The sequence below is a fragment of the Coturnix japonica genome, chromosome 20 (assembly GCF_001577835.2).
Source record: "Coturnix japonica isolate 7356 chromosome 20, Coturnix japonica 2.1, whole genome shotgun sequence".
In the NCBI taxonomy this organism is placed as follows: Eukaryota; Metazoa; Chordata; class Aves; order Galliformes; family Phasianidae; genus Coturnix; species Coturnix japonica.
Genome location: NC_029535.1, coordinates 9,528,797 through 9,551,689, shown reverse-complemented (window position 1 = coordinate 9,551,689; position 22,893 = coordinate 9,528,797). Strand labels below are relative to the sequence as shown.

The 22,893-nt window shown below is 60.0% G+C and overlaps 2 protein-coding genes across 7 annotated transcripts; one reads left to right on the top strand and one right to left on the bottom strand.

Annotated features, from left to right (window-relative positions):
- Nucleotides 1-107: 107 nt before the first annotated feature.
- On the bottom strand, nucleotides 108-4,265 carry MMP9 (matrix metallopeptidase 9). The gene is made up of 13 exons (XM_015881923.2): nucleotides 4,090-4,265; nucleotides 3,656-3,894; nucleotides 3,204-3,352; nucleotides 2,867-2,995; nucleotides 2,599-2,772; nucleotides 2,353-2,526; nucleotides 2,065-2,238; nucleotides 1,818-1,973; nucleotides 1,452-1,680; nucleotides 1,186-1,325; nucleotides 945-1,095; nucleotides 758-861; nucleotides 108-608 (listed from the first exon to the last, which is right to left on the bottom strand). Exons 1-13 carry the CDS (start codon nucleotides 4,225-4,227, stop codon nucleotides 499-501), a joined length of 2,067 nt encoding a protein of 688 aa, XP_015737409.1. The 5' UTR covers nucleotides 4,228-4,265; the 3' UTR covers nucleotides 108-498.
- Nucleotides 4,266-11,979: 7,714 nt separating this feature from the next.
- Nucleotides 11,980-21,407, top strand: ZNF335 (zinc finger protein 335). 6 transcript variants are annotated; one of them, XM_015881898.2, is made up of 28 exons: nucleotides 11,980-12,034; nucleotides 12,255-12,558; nucleotides 12,798-13,071; nucleotides 13,449-13,526; nucleotides 13,766-14,086; nucleotides 14,228-14,362; nucleotides 14,445-14,603; nucleotides 14,682-14,925; nucleotides 15,049-15,226; nucleotides 15,312-15,424; nucleotides 15,617-15,635; nucleotides 15,835-15,951; nucleotides 16,035-16,111; nucleotides 16,221-16,381; nucleotides 16,483-16,712; nucleotides 16,772-16,895; nucleotides 16,973-17,067; nucleotides 17,197-17,480; nucleotides 17,593-17,728; nucleotides 17,800-18,189; nucleotides 18,273-18,415; nucleotides 18,747-18,886; nucleotides 19,351-19,454; nucleotides 19,592-19,669; nucleotides 19,856-19,939; nucleotides 20,099-20,164; nucleotides 20,243-20,324; nucleotides 20,595-21,407. In XM_015881898.2, the coding sequence occupies exons 2-28, from the start codon at nucleotides 12,298-12,300 to the stop codon at nucleotides 20,711-20,713; spliced, it is 4,212 nt and encodes a 1,403-aa protein (XP_015737384.1). In that variant the 5' UTR covers nucleotides 11,980-12,034; nucleotides 12,255-12,297; the 3' UTR covers nucleotides 20,714-21,407. The 6 variants fall into 6 exon arrangements, with proteins under 6 accessions (XP_015737384.1, XP_015737382.1, XP_015737385.1 ...); XM_015881896.2 differs by having other exon boundaries at nucleotides 14,682-14,940; nucleotides 20,598-21,407; XM_015881899.2 differs by having other exon boundaries at nucleotides 11,981-12,034; nucleotides 16,787-16,895.
- Nucleotides 21,408-22,893: the final 1,486 nt, after the last annotated feature.

Sequence of the window (22,893 nt, the reverse complement as noted above, 5' to 3'; positions counted from 1 at the left end):
CCGAGAACGGCAGGGTGGGGATGGAGGCGCATCCTCCTCTGGGGTTCGGCTGCACCCCCTTCGCCTCGCATCTCCCATCCCATGCTGACTGAGCACTCGGAGGCCGCTTCCAAAGGACGGTCTTTATTACAAAGGTGCAGGTGGCGGCTGGCAGAGCCGGCGATAGGCGGGGACGGCACAGAGCCCCGTGTCCCTGCCCGCCGAGGCCGACCCAATGTGACTGGCTCAGGAGAAGACAAAGTCATTATAAATCCGTGTGCGGTTTGCACCGGGAAAACGTCTCTGGGCAGCAGAGCTGGCGCGGGTCGCACTCCCCAGACGGGCAGCCCGTGGTGGGGGCCAGGAGCACTTGCCCCATCCTGCCAGGGAGACTGCAAGGCCTGGCACGGCGGGGCGGCCCCACAGCTGCCCCACAGCTGCCCCACAGAACCCCTGGGCTGCAGGGCGACCAGCTGGAGCAGCAGGCAGGAGCGTGGCACCAGAGCGGCTGCTCTGCCCCTAGTGCTGGGGGCACTGCAGGAGGTCATATTTAATGTAGCCCACACGATCCACCTGGTAACGTGGGGTCATCCTCCAGTAGAAGCTGTCCCGGCAGAAGTGGTATTTGTCTAGGGGAAGGAGGCAGAGGGGTGAGTGGGAAAGTGGGAAAGTGTGAGGAGACGCAGCTGCTGCCCAGGTGAGGAATGGGGGAGCCCAGCCTGCAGGGGGCTGAGGGCAGCACAGGAGTGACAGCAGGGCTGTGTGGGTCCATGCTCACCTTGGTACAGGAAGACGTTACGTGCATCAAGGGGGACACCAGTAAAGACATCATCAGTGTCACGGGGATAGCCCTTATCCACCACCTGGACCTTCACATCCAGCCTGCAGGGAAAGCGAAGCACGCAGGGCTGCATCGAGCCACCTGCTGCAGCACAGGGCTGGGACTGCTGGCCTGAGCCACTCACCTCCAGTAGTGCTCCCCACTGAAGAGCAGCACTTTGCCACGTCCCCGCTGCAGGGCCCCTGTGATACGGCCGGCCTCCTTCCCAATGCCCAGCTTCTCAATCCCACGGGGACCCACTGCATTCTTGCCAGAGAACACCCAGAACTGCCGCCCTGTGTGGGATGTGTAGGTGTCAGCTGGCCCTGGGTGCCCTGGGCAGCACCCTACACCTGGTGCTGTGACAGGGGCAGGGCAGGGCTCACCTGCAAAGAAGAAGACCCTCTTGGTGAGCACATCTTGGAACGCAGCATCGATGACAGGCGGGAGGCCGGGCCAGGTGTCAGCGATAGAGAAGGCTCCTTGAATGCCTGATTTCCAGAAGGACGAGTGGATCCAGTATTTCCTGGAGGGAAAAACCACTGCCCTGACAACCTCAACAAGGCAGAGCCCTGTGCCCCCCGGCAGCCTTGGAGAACTGCAGCCCATCACCCTGGAACTTGTTCTGGATGAGCCAGGAGCTGCTGCTCACCCATTCTTGAAGAAATGCAGCTCTCCATTGATCTCAGTGATGGTGTCGAAGTTCTTCTCTGCGCAGGCATCCCGACTGGGGTCCACAGGGCTGGGCTCAGCTGTGGGCTCTGGTGTCTCCTCCTCCTCCTCCTCTGTGGTGGAGGCACTGCCGGCTTCGGTTGGCATGGGCTGGGGCTCCTCGGTGGGCAAGGGAGCCGGGGGGGTGGGCTCAGGGCCAGAGCCACGACCTGAGTGGGCAGGAGGGGGTGTGAGGGTGCAGAGAGCAGGACCCATCCCAGGAGCATCCCCAGGGCAATTCCAGCCGGGTACCACATGGCACTGCACCACAGAACCATGGTGTGCCAGCTACAGAGGGATCGCTCACCATAGAGGTACTGGATGCCCTGGACATCATCCTCATGCAACTGGAAGTCCTGGACATAGCTGTACATAGGGTACATCAATGCCTCACGTACGCTGGAGTGGTCCAGCCCCAGGGAGTGCCCAAACTCATGGGCAGCCACCAGGAAGATGCTGTAACCTGGGAGAGAGCAGCATCTTCAGTTTCCGGACAGATGGACACGCTGCTGGGATCTGCAGCCACACAGGGCCCCCAGCACGTGGGCCAGTACCTCTGTCTGGGCAGAAGCCCCATTTCTTGTCGGTGTCGTAGTTGCTGGTGGTGGCACACCAGAGCTTCCCATCCTGCCGGCCCTGGCTGGTGCACGTGCTGTAGGACTGCCCCAGGAAGGTGAAGGGGAAGACACACGGGTCCCCTTGGGAGTTGCCACCGATCACCGCCGTGTCTGCAGCACAGCATCAGTGGGGTCACCCCTCTGCCTATGCACCCACCCTGCACCACAGCTGGGACTCTGCCAGCCCTGCACCCCGCAGGGTCCCACCACCCATTCCACTGGCACCTCGGTTGGGGCAGAAGCCATATTTCTTGTCCTGGTCGAAGTTGGCTGTGGTGGCACACCAGCGATAGCCATCAGAGCGCCCGTCCGTGGTGCAGGTGTCATAGGAGGTGCCATCGAAAATGAAGGGGAAGACGCAGGGAGACCCATCGCTGTTGCCACCATTGGTGTAGAGCACTGCAGGGGGAGAAGGGGTGAGAACAGCCCCATTCCCACAGGGCTGTGCAGCCTCCAGCCGGTGCTACTCACGCTCGCTGGGGCAGAAGCCGTAGGTCTTGTCAGCGTCGTAGCTGGCGGTGGTGGCACACCACAGCATCCCGTCTGTGCGGCCCTCCGTGATGCACTGGGAGTAGGAGCGGCCCTCGAAGATGAAGGGGAAGTGGCAGCTGGCCCCATTGGCATTCCCATAGCGAGTCTTCACCTCTGCAGGGAGAGAAGGTGCTCAGTGGGACAGGGACAGAGACAGGGTAAGACAGGTGCCATGAGCCCCCATGAACCCACTGCACCCTCCTCTTACCTAGGCCAGTTCCCAGAGTCCAGAACTCATCATCGTCGAAGTGGGCATCACCCTGAATCCCACTGCCAGGGGGAAAGGCGTGGGCCAGGAGCCCATCCTTGCCATCGAAGGGGTACCCATCACCATGCTCTGCAGAGACAAGTGCCATCAGAGCCACATCACCCCTCAGGCACAGGGACCCCAGGCACTGCATGCTGCCTTCACCTGCAGGTTCCTGGAGGCAGAGCCCTGGCTATGGGGAGCCCTGCAAGCACCACGGGGTGGGGGGGGGCATATCTCCAACCCCTTCCTGGACCCTGTGCCTGCACACACCCCCCACACAGCCCCGGGACATCACCTTGGCTGCCGAACATGATCATGATGTCTGCCTCGCCACTGTAAATCTGGGTGAAGGTGAGGGGAGTGACATCACTCCACACCTTGAACGCCCGCTGGAAAGCGTCATCTATCACGGCACGGTCCAGGTCGGGGGAGTAGTTCATCACCCTGCAGGGGAAGGCTGCAGCTCAGCACTGTGACAGTGGGGTAGCAGTGACCTGGCTCTGAGCACATGGTGGGAACCTTTTCCAGCCCCACAGGGAACAGCAGCACCGTGCAGCCCAGCAGGGCAGCTGACCAGGGCCCTGGAGATGGCTTGGGCACTGAGGAGCAGATGCTGCCAGCTGTGCTGTGCCCTGCTGACCCCAGCTGGCCGGCAGCATGAGGTGAGAGCACTCCTGCCTCTCTCCACCCCCAGGTGTCCATCACCCTGTGGGCACACAGCTCCTATCTCCCAGGGCAGAGACTCACCGGTACGTGAGGTCCATGTGGTCCCATTTGAGCTCCCCCTCGAAGGTGAGGAAACCCCCCACGTCAGGCACCCCACAGCGGGGGGCTCGCATGGCCTCCAGGGTGCTGGCATCCAGCTCTCCCGTCTCCTCCAGCCCCAGCTGCTTCTGCATTCTGCGCAGCGCTTTGGACAGTGACACCTGCTTGCTGCTCCTCCTCACCTCTGCCTCCTGGATGTAGCCGAAGCGCAGCAGGTAGCTCTGGGGAGGAAAGGCAGCCGGAGGGGCTCAGCGAAGCAAGTGGGGCTCGGGGGCAGCTCCCCACACTGCATCCCCACTGGGTCGCAGCCCTTGCAGCTTCAGACAGATGGGAGCCCCCAGCCCAGCCTGCAGCCCCCCAAAGTCTCTGGGGCCAGGCGTTGAAAAGGGGCCGCTCAGGGGCCACATTGCCCTCACCTCTGCCAGCTCCATGTCTGATGGGGCGCTGAGCAGCTCCCCTGGGAAGGTGATGACCGCCTGCGGCTTGCTGTGCAGTGGGGCAGCACGGCTGAGAGCCAGCAGCGCCAGGACGAGTGGGGCCAGGAGCAGCCCCATGGTGCAGCAGAAGAAGGTGAAGCTGTGCCCGGTGCTGCTGCTCCGCTCCTATTTATGCTGTGGGGAGGGCAGTGAGTCACCCTCAGACCCTCAGCCCTGAGGACTCACACTCCCTTCCCACGGTGACGAAACGCACACTCAGGCTCCTCCGTTTGCTGCTTTAACTGTTTCATCACCTTGTTTACTAAACACACCGGTTCCGGTGGTCACGCAGGGTTTGAGCACGGCACACGGATGGTGGTGGGGCAGCTACGCTGGCACAGCTCAGTGCAGCTGTGATGGGCAGTGCCCTGTGTCCCACGGCCATGGTCAGCACCAAGAGTGTGCCTGGACTGGAGGTAGCTGGGTGTGGGGTGCCCCACAGCTGCATCACCACACACCTCAGTGCTGACCAAGGGCAGATGCTGCAAGGGACAGACCCGTGGGGACCTGGGCTGGCAGAAGAGCCCTGCCCAGGGCCCTGGCACCTGCAGCCTGCCCACCTGCCAGCCCAACGCCCACCATGAAGCAGAGCATATGTGGGCTGAGCTGCAACTTGGTCAGACTGCAGCCCCTCACCAGGATGCAGCCTCCACCCCCACGCCCTGAGCATGTCTCCCCAGAGGGCTGAGCATTCCAGGCACAGCAGCTCCCTGTGGTTCCTTGCCCAGCAGAGCCCTGCAGGATGGGCACACACTTGCCCAGCACACGGACACTGCAGTGGTGCCCATGGGATGTGGGCCTGCCCCATTCTCCCAGGCGCTGCCTGCAGGGCACCGCTGAGTCAGGCTCCCAAGGCAGCACAAACCTCGCCACCACCGGATGGTGTTTTCCTGCTTCTCCCAAATTGCCTACGCTTGTGGGAACAAGAGTGGGGAAGGGGAAAGCAAACAGGGACAGGAGGGAGAGGAAAACAGATGGCAGGCAGGAGAGAAAGGCGCAATGTCAGCTGGGGAGCCGGGAGGCTCAGAGCAGCCCCGTGATGCTGCCCGGGGCACAGATGGGCTGCTGCCGCTGCTCTCACAGCCCCAGGCTGCCCTTCGGGACTGCAGCTGGAGGACAGACCCATCCTGTGCTCCCTGCTCCCCAGCTCCCCCAGGCTTCCCCTCTGCCTTGCTCCAGGCTCACTGAGATGCACAGACTGCTCCCGGCTTGGCCCGAGGTTCTGGAGACCTGCAGGACTGGGATGGAGTGAGCAGGGCAGCTTTGGGGAGCATCACCCACACAAGGATGAAGCCCCCAGCACCTCCTGCCCAGCACGGGCATCCCATGCTCACAACCAGCCCAGCCCAGCCAGGCTGTGGTGCTCAGTGTTATTGGGATGTGGTGCCCCCAGGCAGAGCTCTGGGCTCAGGGGGAACCACGTCCCCCCTCCTGCAAAACAGAGCTGAGAAACCGCCAGGTTGCCTCACTGCATCCGCAGCCCTGCAAGAGCAACAGCCGGTGACACGGCGAGGAAGTTGCCACACAGGGCAGCCCCATCCTGGAGCCCAGCATGACACACGTGCACAGCCCACGGTGCCCCCGCAGCAGCCGCTCCCTGGCACAGGGCACAGCCAGGCTCCCAGCAGAGCTGAAGGTGTGGCACAAAGGGATGCTGCCATGGGGTGCGCCCGGAGGGGCTGGGTCCCAGCCCGGCATCCCAGCACCATGGAACATCCCGGGGCCTTTCCCACATTATTCCCCATCTCAGTTCCCATGGCTCCCACAGCCCAGGCACAGCCACATACTGCCTGCACAGCACCGCCTGGGTACCGCAGCCCCTCCAAGGGCTGAACTGTGGCATGGCACAGGGCATAGAACAGGAGGGGCTGAGTGTTGCAGCCCAACCCATGGGCACACATGGTGACAGCCCTGAGCCAGCCAGGTACCCACAGCACAGGTGGCTGCAGCCCTGGCCCCCACTGTGGCCTCTCCCACTGACTCAGCCCCACAACCCGGCTTCCTCCTAGGGATTTTCTGGTGACTCTCTGGGGCCTTGTAAGGAGAAGGGGCAGGGAAACCCCCATGTCTCAGTGCACCAGGAGAATAAGAATGGGGCGGGGGAACTCCACAGCCCTGCAGGAAGCCCCAGGCTATGTGGGGCAGACAGCATAGAGTCTGTGTGGGCAGGGGGACACTGGGGTGGGCTGGAGCTGGGGCTACCATTGTGTGAGGAGGGAGTGGAAGAGAGTATGGCCCAGACAGAGAGGGCTGTGGGGATGCCAAGTGACCCCAGGAGCAGCTGGGAGACGTCACAGACCATGCAATGCTGGCAGCACCCTCCACACCCAGAGCCCTGGTCAGTATGAACGGCACGGAAAATCCCTCGCAGACATCGCCTGTTCCTGCTGGCCACCAAGCCACGAGGCTGAATGTCACCACCACTTCCATCAAAAGGGGAAGGAAGAGGCAGCTGCAGCCTGTTCCCATGCCCTTACTCACAGATGCGCTCCCTGAGCTGACAGGTGCCACCTAAAGACCCCTCCAAGGGAAGGTGCCCTGGGGTCCAGGCCAGGGCTGCTGGGAATGGGGAACAGGCTGGTGGGACACAGCTGCTCCACACAGGGTCTGTGGGTAGATGTTGGATGGAGCCAGGGACCCCAAGGCAGCGCCCAGACCCTGCTCAACTCTGACCCAGCATATGGACCCAGGGCAAAGCACTCACAGCCATTGCTGTGAGGTGCACCAGGGTGGGAGACAGGACAGCTGGCTGTGAGAGCACTGCAGGACACCAGGAACCCCAGGGAGCTGGACAGGGGGTGGCAGAGAGAGGACCAGGCCCACGCACAAGGCTGGCACCAGACACCCTCCTGACATGCACAGAGTGGGGAAGCAGCACAGCAGAGCTCCATGACGGCAAGAGGAAGCAGTATGGGGGAGTCAGAGCCTTGTGCCGGTGACACAGAGTGGGGGAGCACAGGGGTTATGGTGCTGTGGTGTGGCAGGCAGGGGGTTCTTGGCACAGAGCAGGACTGAGAGCATAGGAGCAGCTCTGTGTCAGCTGCTGGAAGCCCCATTACTCCTCATCCAGCAGCTCCAGACAGAAACAACATTCCTGCACACACTCCCATATCTGCTGCCTGACGCCAGCCCTGCGTAGGCTGCAGCACATCCTCCAGCTGGGCCCAGGACCCTCATTTTCAGGCAGTGCAGGGGCAGCTCTATCCCCCCATGGTATATCTGTGACCCTGCACACTGGCTCAGTGCTGTGCAGCCCCTGCCCAGCACCTCACATAGCCCCTCATCCCCTGCCCTCTTATCACCCCGAGATCTCCCCACCCCACCACTGGCCTCTGGTGCATTATTTGCCATTACCCATGCAGGAGCAGGGGCAGGAGCCATGCCAGCTCCCTGCTCTCTGCCCGCAGGTGCCGTGCTGTCAGGATGACGCAGCCCATGTCAGCTGGCTGCTCACCACCCCCCTGGAGGCACCGAAACCAGCACCTCCTGTCACTGCTGGCTGCACCCAGCCCACTCCCTGTTGCACAGGATGGATTCCCCAGGCTGTCCCAACAAGACCCGGAGGAGATGTGAGCAGTACAGTGGCTGAGCACAGCCCAGAGCCGCTCGGGGACACAGATGCCATCATGGGGCTCTGCATGCCGGACATCCATCAGCACAGCATGGGTGGCAGCGCTTTGTTCCCTGGCACTGATGGGCACAGCAGCTGCTTTCTAAAAAGGGAAGAGCTGCAATGGTGACAATGACACGCACCTGCCTGCTGTGCCCCGTGAGTTAAAGGAACAATGCGGCACGAGAAACCCGCTGGCTGGTGGCAATGAAAGAGCTCCAGGAATAAGGAGCGGGGGTTTATGGAAGGTGAAATATGGGCAGAACTGGTGGTATTTAATTGTAAACTACAAGAAACAGAAGGAAAAGTGGTAGATGCAACATGCTTGGGTTTCAGCAAAACATTTGACAACTGTTCTAAATGGCTGCTGCCAAATTAACTCAGACCAGCTCCGCTGTCAGTGTTGGCATATGGACAAATGCAGGCAGCCCTGGGAGCAGCATTCAGCCCGGCCCGTGCTGGGGAACTGCTCTGAGCCCTCGGAGCCCACATGGCCACACAGTGCTGAGTGTGGAGCTGGGGCAGCAAGGCACCGCTGGGGCCCTGCAGCACGCACAGCTCCTGCCCACCTTGTTTATCTTACTTATATTTCAGTAATTTGCTGATTACTCTTTTTTAACTGACCAGCAGTGATGAATCAGCAGCAGAGGGGAGGGTGGGATCCGGCGGCCTTGGACCGTGGCTCCGAGGTCTCAGGTTCTGGGAAGGAAGCCACAGGAGCACTCCAGAAGGGAAAGAAAACAACCAGCAGCAGCAGCACGAGGAGGGGCAGAGGGGCACAGCTCATTGCTGTCTGTACTTTGCAGCCCCCAGCGTGCCCCAGCCAGGGTGACAATGTGCCAAAGCCCACGGAGCAGACAAAGCTGAGTGGCAACACAATGGGAACCTGTTTGTGGGGCACTAAGAGGGCTCAGCCCCACTGAGCAAATCATGGCGGACTGGGCAGCCTCATCCCAGGGCTTTTGTTGGTATCTCAAGGACCTGGACCAGGGCTCGCTCAGCCACAGCCCTGTTGGCTACAGGAAACAGAGCCAGCGCAGAGCAAGGCTGCTGCGTGCCCATGTCCTCAGCTGTGGTGCTCAGGAGCTGGCCTGGCCTGTGCCCCAGCACACAGCTGTGCCCTGGACAGCCCCAGGTGTGTTGTGCTGCTGCTGGGAAGGAGCCGAGCGGTGAAGCAATTCGGTGTGAAGAAAAACCCATTTCCTGCAGCCAGGCCTGTTTTGCTCAACGTTTTTACAAAATGTGCTGATGCAACCGCCCTCCCCAGGTGGGATATAAATACGGAGCTGGCTGATGTGGATGAATGCCCTGCAGCTACACAAACACCGCCAGCAATGTTTTCTTTAGGAAGAAGAAAGGAAGGCGGGAGGAACAAACAGCACTGACTACAGAATCACTGACTGCGGAGGCTCGGGTTGCAGGCGGCTGGGAAGGCGCTGCCCTGGGTATGGCACTCAGCACAAGCCACCACCTATTCTGGGATGCTGACCCAAGAGATTAGGTCATGGAGAAGCTATTGTGGTAGCACAGCAGAGCCACAGGGCAGCACAGGCAGCGAGCTGCTGCTCGGGGACAGGGCATGGCACAGTCCTAGGGCACAGCACGGTGCTCCCAGCTTCATGCCTGCAGCTGGGCTAATGGAGCTCCTTCCAACAGCTGCCCAGGGTGGGAAGCACACAGCTGGGACACCAACAGCCCGTGAAGGATCATCTCCTGCTGATGCTGTATGGCTCTGTCTGCAGGCACAAGTGTCTGTGCTGTTGCCCTAGCCAGTTCCCAAAGGGTCTTTAATTCAGCACTTGGGCACACACTGCAGGCCGCCTGTGCTTTTGAATTCCCAAAGCTTCTTTGTTGCAATGCATTTTCTTTGGCCCTGCATTGAATTCAGGCATGGGAGCCACCACGACAGAGTGTCAGCAGAAAGGAGCCATGCTGCCAGAGCAGAGCACAGGAGCTGAGTTATGGCTTAGGAGCACCCTGCTCACTCTTCCCAGGGCACATAGGGGTATTTTAAAGCTAGCCACACATGCACATCAGCACAGCTCTCGAAGTCAGGAAACGGGTCACTCTTCAGTGTTACAGAGAAGCCCTGAGCAACTTTCCACCAGCACACCCACTGTCAGGAGGGTCCACACGACCCCGAGGCTCCGGAGTGCTTCACTACAACCTTTCTACCCCAGAGCTGTCACCCATCAGGGCTACACGCCGTTAGTCCCAAAACGCGGCTGTGTGAAGGCAAAGAGACCCCTGCTGGTCCGACACCAACCCGCCCCGCTTCCTCCGCCGTGGTTCCTGCAGCCCGAGCCCTTCGGACAGAGCCCGGTGTGAGTCCCGCAGATACACAGCGCTGCTGCCCCGGGTCGGGAGGGGAACCACGGGGAGAAGCATCGACCACCGGAGCTCCCCACATCCTGCCGGCTCCTCGCGCTGGCGGCCACTTCCTTACAGTAACTGCAGGGCTACACAGCAGGGCTGCGTTAGGGGGAAATGGGAAAAGCGTTTCATTGTCTGTCAGCTCCTGGCGTGGCAGTGACTCCGGTGCAGTTTGGCACCAGGGCTCGGGAGCAGACAGTGCGGCTGCAGCAATAGCAATGGTGCAGCACTCCCTTCTGTCACAGCCTGCCCAGCCCGGGGATGGATCGCACAGAGATGGATGAGGGCATAAACCTTTCAAGGATGTATTTAATTAGCTTGAAAAGGAACTGGAATACAAGCGGGTGCACCATGCCAACGGCACGGCAGCAGCTCTGTCACTGCCTCTGCAGCACACGGAGCAAGAGCAACGCGTGGGACCGGCACTGCCCCAATGGGCAATGGCTGCGGGTCGGGCAGAGCCCACAGCCCCATACACAGGGCCGGGAGCACCGCGACCATTGGGGTTATGGCAGGATGAGTCCGTGCAGACACTGAGCGCTGCCCGTCCTGCAGGCACACAGCAACTGAGCATTGCCTGTCCTGCACACAGCAACTGAGCATTGCCTGTCCTGCACACAGCAACTGAGCATTGCCTGTCCTGCACACAAGCAACTGAGCATTGCGCCTGTCCTTGCACACAGCAAACTGAGCATTGCCTGTCCTGCAGGCACACAGCAACTGAGCATTGCCCGTCCTGCAGGCACACAGCAACTGAGCACTGCCTGTCCTGTTGCACACAGCAACTGAGCCATTGCCTGTCCTGCACACAGCAACGGGAGCACTTCCTTTCACACACCTCGCCTGTCCTGCACACAGTCAAACTAGCATCTGCCCCCTGTCACTGCACACAAGCAAACTGAGCATTGCCTGTCCTGCAGGCCACACAGCAACTGGAGGCATTGCCCGTCCTGCAGGCACACAGCAACTGAGCACTGCCTGTCCTGCACACAGCAACTGAGCATTGCCTGGTCCTGCCACACAGCAAACTGAGCACTTGCCTGTTCCTGCACACAGCAACTGAGCATTGCCTGTCCTGCAGGCACACAGCACCGCCTGCCAGCAGCTGCCAGGAGCTGATGTGACCTGCTCACAGCCGGGCTGTGCGGGGGGACACGCTGCTCCCAGCTGCGGCTCTGGGGGCCGGGCAGGGGCTGAGCTTCACCCCACAGCTCAGAGATGGGAGCCCCGAGACTCCATGGGATGTGGCCCCACATCAGGGACAGCCCGGAGGAGCGAACGGCTGACGGGAACCGCGAGGAGAGACGGCACGGCGCTGCGATAGAGCACCGGGCGGCACCGACAGAGCTGCGGTGTGTCAGCTGGGATGGAGCGGACAGGGCAGGCGGGGCTGGAGCGATGGCACGGAACAGCACGGTACGGAACAGCACGGCACGGTATGGTATGGTACGGCACAGCACGGTACGGCCGGGAGCAGCTTCACCCCCGTCCCGGGCGGAGCCGCAGCCCCGGAGCGGGACACGGCGCCGCCACTTCCGCCCCCCGTCACGTGACCGCCGCCACCCGGCGCGACGCCGACGCTCAGGGCCCGGGCGCCGCTTCGTGACGTCACGCTGTGATGCGGTTCTGTATGTCCGAGATCCCTCCGCGGGTCAAATAGTCCCCGGTGCCGCTGTGTCCCATCCCGGGCGCTGCGGGCGGTGCCGCGCGGTGCTGCGGGGCGGGACGGCGGGAGCTCGGGGCGCGGTGCCCGGCGTTGAGCGGAGCCGGTCGGGGCGGGGAGCTGTAAGTAGTCCCGGCTCGGGGCGGCGGGCGGAGCTGTCGGCGCGGAGCGGGGCGGGGGGATGGCGGCCGCCGCGGTGCCGGGCTGGGGGTGTGAGCGGCGGCGGAGCGACGGGACGGGTGAGAGCTCGTGGCGTGTAACGGGGGACGGGGCGGGATCGGCCCGGTACGAAGCGCTGCCGCCGCCCGGCCCCGCCGCCATCCCGGCAACACGAGGCCTCCCCGCCGTGCGCGCGCGCGGTGGGGGGACCCCGCGGGAAAGATGGCGGCGGAGGGAGACGGGAACGGAGGGACGGGAACGGGCGTGGAGTGCGGGAATGACGGAGTAACCGTAATGCAGGACCGGCATAGGAACGGGGAACGGCACGGACGGCACGGACGGCATGGGGGACATGGGGGACATGGGGGACAGCGACGTGCCGAGCAGCAGCGACGGGGCACCGCAGGCGGAGCGGGAGGAACCGACCGAGAGCGGCGTGGGCAGCTCCGAGGCCGTGTCCGTGATGTCGGTGCTGCCCGTGATGTCCGTGATGTCCGTGATGTCCGTGTCCGCCGACAGCAGCGACGCCGCCGCGGGAACCGCGATCCCGGCACGGGACGATTCCGGCGTGGGGCAGAGCTCGGACCGCAGCAACGGGGGCCTGGTACGGGACGGGACGGGACGGGCGGGGCGGATCGGGGCGCGGCGGGTCCGTCCGGGTCCGATCGGGTCCGTCCGGGTGGGGGGGGCGGCCCCGCGGGTCAGGGAGCCCCGTGATAATCAAAGAAGCCGCCCCGACCCCGTCACTGTAACAGAACGCAGCGCTGCTCTGCTGCTGTCACTGTGCGGTGCTTCCCTGACCCATCTCTGAGCTGAGTCTCCTCTCCCGCCCTCCCTGCTCAGGACGAGGTGTCTGACAGCAGCTCCAGCACTGATGTGGTTCCCCGGATCTACCTGCCCGATTCCTCCTCCATCGCTCAGTCCACTTTGGTGTCCAGCGTCTCCACCGTCACCCAGTCCATCATGGTGTCCGAGTCCCCGCAGGTCCTGGTTCACTCCAGCGTCATCAGCGATGGAGCCACGGTTGTGTCGGACTCCACCGCATCCACCTCCACTGATCTGGGTTCTGCCATAGACAAAATCATCGAGTCCACCATTGGGCCTGACATCATCCAGAGTAAGTGCATGCTGTGCTGTGCTGTGCTGCTGGCGGTGGGTCTGTCCCTGCGTGGGGTGGGTTGAGGGCTGGGGAAGGGAGCTGCTAAAGACTTGGGAGCTAAGGGGGAACATGCATCAGCATATGCACGTACCTTGTCCTTGTTTGGCAAGGTCTCTCATCTCACCTTGCCTTAGCAGCTGCTGATATCCTGAGCTGCTTGCAGTGTAGTAGCTCAGCCTCTGGCTTGCTGCTGCATTGGTCACAGCAACTCTGTGCAGACTCTGTAAGCTGACCAGACCTCCTGCACCCTTTCCTACTCACATCAGAACTTGGGAGTGCCGTTTCAGCCCCATTCCCTGGTAGGTACCATGATTTCTTCTCCTTTCCCTCCCCAGGCTGCATAGCTGTGACCAGTGCTGAAGATGGGGGAGCAGAGACGACTCAGTACCTCATTCTGCAAGGGCCCGATGATGGTAAGGGTGCACCCAGGGCATTCCAGTGGTGGCTTTCTCTGTCTCTGAGCCTGTTCCCATTTTGGTAGTGAAAAATAAAACCTATAGGGGATGGTTTATGTGCAAGCACAGGCTGCAGGGGGAAAGTTCCTAGGACACAGGGCAGGAGTGGATGCCAAGTTCAGCTCTGTGCTCAAGGTTTATGTGCAGTGTGGGTGCAGGTGATTTGCCCCCTGGCTGATCCAGTGTTGGTGTTTCAGGTGCCCCCATTGTGTCCCAGATGTCCACTTCTGCTCTGGCCAATAGCTTGGCAATAGAAGCTGTTGCTGACGGGCCGACCTCCACGTGCCTTGACCAGCCAGGCCCTTCGGAGCAGTCGGAAGCGCTGGAGCTGCCTGCACAGCCGGACCAGGTTCAGGAGGCAGATGGTGGGGAGGAGCTGGAGCAGCCGGATTTGGAGACCCTGGAGGAGATGATGGAAGTGGTGGTGGTGCAGCAGTTCAAGTGCAAGATGTGTCAGTACAAGAGTGTCTCCAAGAAAACGTTGATCAACCACATGAAGGAGCGACATTTCCAGCCAGGTGTGTGTGGTGCTGCTGAGGACTGAGAGAAATGTATCTTAGTGCAGATGGGATCATTGTTGTCTCTGGGAAATTACGAGGGGGGGTTTGAGTGCTGTTGCACAGTTAAGCAATGAGATGTTCCTCTGTGCTTTGTGTTAGCGGGTTCAGCTTTGACTTTGAAGAAAGGTCGTCCACGAAAGGGAGGTTCTGCTCCAAAGTCTGCAGAGGAAGAGGTCGCAGAGGAAGAAGAAGATGATGATATTATGGACGCTGGTGCTATTGATGACCCCGAAGGTAAGATTCGTTCTCACCACATTGTACGTAGTTTAGTCTTTCCCCTCATCTCTGTCTGATGTTTTGGGCTGCTTACCTGCAGAGGACAGTGACTATAATCCAGCTGAGGATGAGTCCCGTGGGCGACAGCCCAAGAACAGCCGCACTGTCCCCACGTCCAGTGAGGAGAGGCCACGGAGGCGCCCAGGGAGGCCCCGCAAGTTTCCTCGCCTGGGGGACGTGCCCCAGGACGTACCTGAAGGTGGGTCAGCACAGTGTGCTATGCTGGGAGCTCATGGGGAGCGTGTGTGACAGTGTTGTGCTGTGTGCTGTCAAGCAGGAGAGGAGGTGGAGCCCCTGGTGACGTCCCAAAGCACACCCAGCTGTGAGCTGCAGAATTCGGAAGCAGCCAGTTCCTCTGGCCTGGAGAATGGGAGCAACGAGAGCTTGGCGGAGCCCAGCATCAGCCAGTCAGACTCTGAGAATAAGGACCCTTCCTCCAACACTGGCCCTGAGGAAGCAGATGTCGTCCCCAGGAGGCGAGGCCGGCCCTCCCGCCGCTTCCTGGGCAAGAAATACCGCAAGTACATGGGGCGCAGGTGAGGGGTGTGTGCCGAGCCAGTGCTGGGCCCTCTGGCCAATGCCCAGGGCCGGTCCAGCCCCTGTTTGTCACCACATGTGTGAGTCCTGGCTCTGTGTGTGTGCAGGTACTACTACAAGTCACCCAAGCCCTTGATGAGGCCGTACCTGTGTCGGATCTGTGGCTCACGTTTCCTCACGCATGAAGATCTGCGTTTCCACGTCAACTCACACGAGGCCAATGACCCACAGCTCTTCAAGTGTCTCCAGTGCAGCTACCGTTCCCGACGCTGGTCCTCCCTCAAGGTGAGCGCTGTCTGTCCTGTTCCCATCCCCATGAAGGGTGGTTGATAGCCCCAGGCCTCATGGCACCCATTCCCGCTCCTTGCAGGAACACATGTTCAACCACGTAGGCAGCAAACCCTACAAGTGTGAGGAGTGCAATTACACCAGCGTGTACAAGAAGGACGTCATCCGACACTCCACAGTGCACAGTCGGGACAGGTAAGTGGGGTGAGTTCATGAAGACTGTCCTGCAGCCTGGCTGAACGTTGTTAATATCATCTCTCAAGGCACTTCTCAGCCATGGCTGCAACTTACTGAACTCTGGTGTTTCCAGAATGGATAGCAGTGATGTACAGGGAGCTCAAACTCGGGCTTTGGCTGACAAGTGGATTTTTCTTGTCTCTTTTTCAGGAAAAAGAGGGCTGATCCGGTGAGTTCCAGTTCCCTGCTGGCTTGTCTCTCAGCACTGTTGTATGGGAAGAGACATGTCTGTGTTTTCCACCAGTTCCTTATGCCTAGTTGAGATCAGCTGAGGAAAGGCAGCCCAGGTCCTGTGGTGGGGAGAGAGGCAAGGAAACTGGTGACCTTCCCTCTGCCCTTATGAGCTCATCTTTGTGCTCTTCCTTCAGCCCCCAAAGCTGAACTCCTTCCCGTGCCCTGTATGCAACCGTGTCTACCCCATGCAGAAGAGGCTTACTCAGCACATGAAGACACACAGCACGGAGAAGCCACATATGTGTGACAAGGTGAGAAGCTGGGGCCAGGAAGAGAGCTGGCAGCAGTGGGGCTGTACAGGAGACAAATGCTGCTTTGCTTTGTTCCGCTGCAGTGTGGGAAGTCCTTTAAGAAACGTTACACCTTCAAGATGCACCTGCTGACACATATCCAGGCCATTGCTAACCGCAGGTAGGAACCTGGCCACAGCCTGCTGGGAGAACCAGTGTCTGGGCTGCCATTCAAAGGGAGGGCAGAAGGTCCCTGCTGTCTGTGTGACAGATGGCTTTTGTCCTGGCAGGTTCAAATGTGAGTTCTGTGACTATGTCTGCGAGGACAAAAAGGTCCTGCTGAACCACCAGCTGTCACATATGAGCGACAAGCCCTACAAGTGCAGCTTCTGCAAGTATTCCACCTTCCGGGAGGATTTCCTGGTCTCACACATGGCCGTCAAGCACACAGGTGAGAGAAGCTGCTGCCGCCCCGTGCCCTCCAACACCAGGGTGCTCTCCCTGCTGCCCCCTGGGGACCCCTCCTTGACTCCTGCCTCCCACCTCCCGCAGGAGGGAAGCCCTTTGCCTGTGAGTTCTGTCACTTCACAACCAAGCACAAGAAGAACCTGCGCCTCCACGTGCACTGCCGCCACGCTGACTCCTTCGAGGAGTGGGCACAGAGACACCCCGAGGAGCCGCCCTGCCGCCGCCGCCCCTTCTTCACCCTGCAGCAGATCGAGGAGCTGAAGCAGCAGCACCGCCAAGTTCAGGCCCCTGCTGAGCCTGAGGCCAGCCCACCAGTGAGTGCCATTGCCCGTGCCCCGGCTCCTCCCTGCTCCTCACCTCTGGCTCCCTGCAGCTCTCTGTCTTACAGGCTCCTCTCGGCCCTGTCACCTACCAGGCAGTGCAGGCAGTGCCTGGGACGGAGCCTCCCATCCTTTCGCAGGATTCTCTGGAGGGAGCCACCATTATCTATGAGCAAGGTGAGCTCCTGGACGGGAGGAGATGGGAAGGTAGTTGAGTGCTCTGCTTAACCCTGACTCTTTTTCTGGTGTGCCAGGTGTGAATGGATCAGCAGAACTGGCCACGCAGACCGCCCTGGATCTTTTGCTGAACATGAGTACTCAGCGAGAGCTTGCTGCGGGCTCGCTGCAGGTGAGCAGGGGGTGGCTGTGCCTGCTGCAAGGAGAAGCTTCCAGGCCCTATGGAAGTGCATAGCCCTGTTCCCTTTGAATGGAGCATCTGCAGAGCCTTCCTCCCGCTGACCTCTTGACTCCTCTCCAGGTGGCAGTAGTGAAACCAGGTGATGCAGGAGAGGTGCAGGCCTCTTGTGAACCACAGGCTCAAGAGGATGGGGCGGAGTTGGATTCCTCTGAGCAGCAGCAGCAGAAGTTGGTAACACTGCACATGGCAGACCATGGGGAGACGTTGGTGCAGGAGGCTTATGAGGAAGCGGCCCTGGGTGGCTCAGAGCTGCAGCAGATCACTATTCCCTTTGGCGGAACAACAGAGTACAGCATCATTACACCCATTAGTGAAGAGATTCAGGCTCCAGGCACGCTGTACAGGTCAGCATTGTGGGAGGAGCGGGAGTCAGAGGCTCCTGTGCTCTCAAAGTGGAGAAATTGGGTGGGGAGGGGGTTGCAATAGGTCCACTCTGACCCTGTCTTCTGCTGGCAGTGAGGAGGAGGGCTCTGCAGAGACTTCACATGCAGTCGTGGTGAGTGAAGCTGTGATGACAGAAGTCCTGAAGGACCATAACAATCACTACATCATGTCATCCAGCGTCCCAGGCAACCAGTTCCATCATATGGAGGTGAGGAGGCTGGGCTTTCTCTCTTTTGCAGGCAGCAGGGTGGGCAGGTGTGACCGATGTTTCTCTCTTAGCCCCTCAATGGAGATGCTGCCTTCCCTTTGCCGGCAGAGGGTCAGGAGGCACAGCCAACTGGTGTCAAGTGGCCCCTGGTGCAGTGTGTCACTCGGCAGCTCCAGAAGGACTCAAATTTGTCCCCTACTTCTGAAGGGCAAGAAGTCACGTCCCCCAAGGTTAAATGGCCTGCACTCCAAGGCATGGCCAAGAAGCTGTCGTGCAAGGTTTCCACAGCCAAGAAGCTCTCATGCAAGATTTCCACAGCCAAAAAGTTTTCCTGCAAGATTTGCACAGCCATGTTTACAGGGAGAGCAGAAATGGAAAGTCACAAGAGAGCCCACATTGGGCCCAGCACCTTCAAGTGTCCTGACTGTCCATTCACTGCAGCCCTCTGGCCTGAGGTTCGGGTAGGTGTCCTAAAACAGTCCTGGAAGTAAATGATTTGTGGAAACGGGGCTTCCTGACCCTACCTTTGGCCTTCTGCCCCCAGAGCCACATGGTCCAGCACGCCAGCCTTCGGCCACACAAGTGCACCCACTGCAGCTTTGCCTCCAAGAACAAGAAGGACCTGCGCAGACACATGCTGACACACACCAATGAGAAGCCCTTTGCCTGCCAGATTTGTGGGCAGAGGTGAGTTCTGATGGGCTGTTGCTGCTTCTAGAGATCCAGTCCAGCTTCAGATTTGAGAGGACATAGGATATTAGCAAAGACTCCAAGAGCAATCTGTTAGAGAGGCTGTGCTCTTCTGAGAACAGTCCCAGCTGCTGGTAGATCCAGCTTAGTCTTCAGAGAAGTTGTGTGGGTGGAGGGAGTTGGTATTTGAGCCAATGGAAAAGCTTTTAGGAGCTGAGACAGGCCATGTCCTAGGATAATGTTTGTGATACCTGTAAGTTCTCTGCAAAGACACGAAGGTCCTCTGTTGCCCATGGCAAACTCCACCTCACTTTTGTTCCTCCTGCAGGTTCAACCGTAATGGACACCTCAAGTTCCACATGCAGCGTTTGCACAACTCAAAAGGGAAGAAGCCCGAGGCACCTGCAGCTGCTGCCCAGCAGACCATCATACTGAACAGTGATGAGGACACGCTGGCCACCCTGCAGAGTAAGATTTCACCCTGCTCTCTTAACGTTCCCCTGCAGGTTTCCAAGAGCTGGAACTGGGCTGGGCTGGGAACTGGGAAGCTGGAGTTTAAGTTTGCCAGTGAAGCAGGACCTGATGGGTGCAGAGACCACAGTGGTGTCAGTGTGTGCCATTGCCAGCTGCAGGGGCTTGGTGCTGGGAACAGTCCTGCACAGGCACTGGCTGCAGTGGTTCTGTGCCAAACAGGGGACCCTCATAGATGGGATGCATTCAGACAGCAGCTTTGCTGTCAACAGCCTGTGGCTGGGGATGGGGAGTGGAGTTCATTGTCTGATGCAGAGTTCTGGGTTTTACCCACAGTGATCTCTGGGTTCCTTCATGTTGGGAGAGTTAGGTTTAACTTCTGACCTTTGGTGAGCAGAGCTGAGGCCCCATCCTGGGCCTGGCAGTGCCCCACCAGCTTTATCCCTTTCTCCCCCTTCCAGCGGCTCTGCAGTCCGGGCAGGCAGTGCTGGCTCCCGAGCGGCTGCAGCAGGCACTGGGACAGGAGCACATCATTGTTGCTCAGGAGCAGAGCATCACGAGCCAGGTGAGTCACACTGCTGGGCCTCATCCTGCTGCCCCCTGTGGCTCCTTCCCATGGTCTGTGCTGGCTCTGTCCTCCCCGAGGGCTCAGAGTCGGATCTGCCCACACTAAAACAGCACCCGGCTCTCACTGGCTTACAGGAGGAGGCAACGTACATCCAGGAGATCACTACTGCCGATGGACAGACAGTACAGCACTTAGTGACATCTGACAACCAGGTGAGGGCGTATTGCTCACGTCCCAGGAATGCCTGGAACTGAAAGATTGCACAGAGCTGAAGCAGGAAGAGCTGGGGAGAAACGGGGTGGAGAAGTGCAGGGAAGCCAGACAAGAAGCAGCCCTGTGCAGTGCAGGGAGCGGGTGGTGGTGAATAACTTTTTGGTTCTGAATCCCTGTGTTTGCAGGTTCAATACATCATTGCCCAGGATGGCGTACAGCACTTGCTTCCCCAGGAGTACGTTGTTGTCCCAGAAGGACATCACATCCAGGTAAGCTTCAGGCTGGCTGTTCCTTTGTACTGTGGGTGAGGTCAGTGTGGATGCTGTGTGTTGGGATCACCTCCTCAGCCCTGTGGCTTGCTCTGTTTGAGTCACAACTGTGGGAGGCAGGGAAGCCTAACACGGCCTTACTGCAGCTCTTGTGTTCAGGTTCAGGATGGTCAGATCACTCACATCCAGTACGAACAAGGCAGCCAGTTTCTTCAGGAGCCACAGGTAAGGGGGCAGGGACTCACTGCAGCAACCACCAGGGACCCTGTGCAGTCTTGGACTCTCATTCTCTCTTCCCTGTAGATCCAGTACATGCCTGTCTCACCTGAGCAGCAGATTGTCACCCAGGCTCAGCTGGAAGCAGCTGCACACTCAGCAGTCTCAGGTAGGACAGGGCCATGCTCTGGCAGTTCCATCTTCCCAGTGCTTGCAGGATGCCAGTCCTGGGGGGGAGCTGCTGATGCCCATTAGCACCTGCTGAGATGCTGTGGTGCCTCAGTCCAGCTCTGCCTGCAGGCAGTGCTCGCTCACTGCAGCTGGTAGGGCTGCCCTGCGCCTGGCAGCCCCTGTCCCTGTCATTGTGGGAAGCAGCTGACAGTCTGTGCAGGGGGATGTTTGCTGGACCCCCATCGTCACTGATGCCCCTTCTCTGTAGCAGTGGCTGATGCTGCCATGGCTCAGGCACAGAGCGTGTTCGCCACAGAGGCAACGGCTGAGCAGATCCAGCAGTTGCAGCAGGGAATCCACTACGATGTCATCACGCTGGCAGATTAGCACTAGTGACAGGCCTGGCTGATGCTCAGGGACATCCGTGCTGAGCAGGACGGCGGCAACCAGCTGGAGCCTCTACAGCCAGCAGTTGCCTTATTGCTTTGGGGCTCTGAGGGACGTGCATGCCAGCAAGGCCGTGCTGCCACTGCCGTGCACAGCGAGGGTCCTGCGAGCCCTGCCTGGCACACGAGGCTGTTTGTCTTGAGCAGAGACTGCACCGCAGCCCAAGTGCCGGGACAGCCTGAGCAGTGGTAGCGCTTACGTGGCCCATCTCTGTCTGTTGCACTTGATGATGGTCTGAAATCCCTTCTCCTGAATCATGTCAGTGCGGGCTCAGCTCAGCTCAGCACGTGCCCCGGGTGTGGGGACCCCGGGGGAGCCGTGGGGCCGAGCACAGCCATGTGGTGCACTGTGAGATGCTGAGGTGTGGTCAGCCTCAGCCCCCCACTCCTTGGGGCACACGGGGCTGAGGGCAGCCTCCCTCCCTTGGCTCCTCCGGCCTGCGGGCGGGCGGCAGTAGGGCTTTGGACTGGAGGAACCGTACAGAGGCAGAGGCCATGCTGTAGGTGGTGGAAGATGTTCTATTTTTTCTTTGGATGCTGTGGCCAAGTTGGTTTGTAAGTCATTGTGGGAGGGGTTCGATTCCGATGTTCTCAAGCTTTGAATATGCTTACGAATAAAAAGAGATTGAAAGCTGGGTGTGTGCTGCCTCCGGCCTGTCTGTGCACAGCACTGGGCTCTGTGCTTTGGCTTCCTCCCATCGCGGTCACCTTGACTTCTGTGGGGCTGGAGGCATGAAATTAATCGAGTGGTAAACAGCCTAAATCCCGTGTAACTCTGTCCCAAACTACACACGCTGCCCCTCCCTGAGCGGATTGTCTGGAAGTATTTACATGTGATTATAACAGCTAATCTCGGAGTTTTAGTTTGATGCTTTTGCATTAAACTGATTATCTCTAGAGGGGAAGAAGGCCTGGAACCACCCAGGCACCCAGAGCAGCGCGGTCCGGCCTTGCACCCACCATGGCTGCTGGCACGGCTCTGGGTATGAGTACAGCACATGGGCTCGACCCTTAGCCAAGGCTCTGAGCACTGCCTGCTGCCTCCCTGTGCAGCTCCAGCCCGTCTGCCTGCACGTTCCCATTGCCCAGTCAGGGTGAGGCCATCGGTGGCTGCCAGCCCCAGCATCTGCTGGCAGCTCTGTGCTGCTCTGTACCTGTCTGCCTGTGCCCGTGTCCTGCTGCCAGCCCAGCTCCTGCTCCAGCTGTGCCCCTCAGCTGTGCACATGGCGTTGGCCCTCCCTGTCCAGCTGTGCCACACTGGGTTAACAGGCGCTTTCCTAGATTAGGGCCCCATTATCTAATAAAGCAGATCTGCTACACGGCCGCTGCACAGACTGGGGCTGTGTGTCCTATGGGGACAAGGTTATGGGTCTGCAGGTCGGTCCCATCTGCCCCAGTTGCCTGGTCCCATCCAGCCCTGTCCTCCCCAGCTGTTCAGCCCTGCCATCCCATCCCAGCAGTGCAGGCAGCCCCCTGGTTTCTGGATTATGGGGGCAGACGGAGGTGGGGATGGGATGGGATGGGATGGGATGGGATGGGATGGGATGGGATGGGATGGGATGGGGTGGGATGGGAATGGGTGGGAGGGTGGTTCCGCCAGCGGTGCGGTGGGGTGGGGTGGGGTGGGTAGCAATGGGACATTGGGCTGCTGCTCATGGGGGCTGTGGGGTCACAGGTCCAGGTGGGCACCTCAGCTGGAGGCTGCCACTGCCTGTGATGAGCCCAGGGATGCTGTGGGTGAGTACAGGGATGCTGCAGGGCTCATTAGCTCCGGTGACCTTCCCCTTCCCGTCCCTGGCCAGCACTAAGCGGGTTTGTTACATATTTAATATCCTGAGAGCGTTATTAGTCGGTATTTAATGACAGATACAACCTGGGGGATAATCCTGCTCTGGGTGGTTGGTGTGTGGGCAGGAGATGGTTGGGGGGCACAGGGAGCACACCACTGCCTGCACCCCACCTCCGGGCCCCGGGTCTGCACCACACAAAGAGCCCTGTGAGCCTTCTCCTCCTCTTGGCCCCATGCAGACAAGGATCCAGCCGTGGCCTCCTGGACATGGCCAGGACAGAGGGGCCTCAACTGCTTCCTTACAGGTGGTTGGGAGAGCTCAGGTGGCTGAG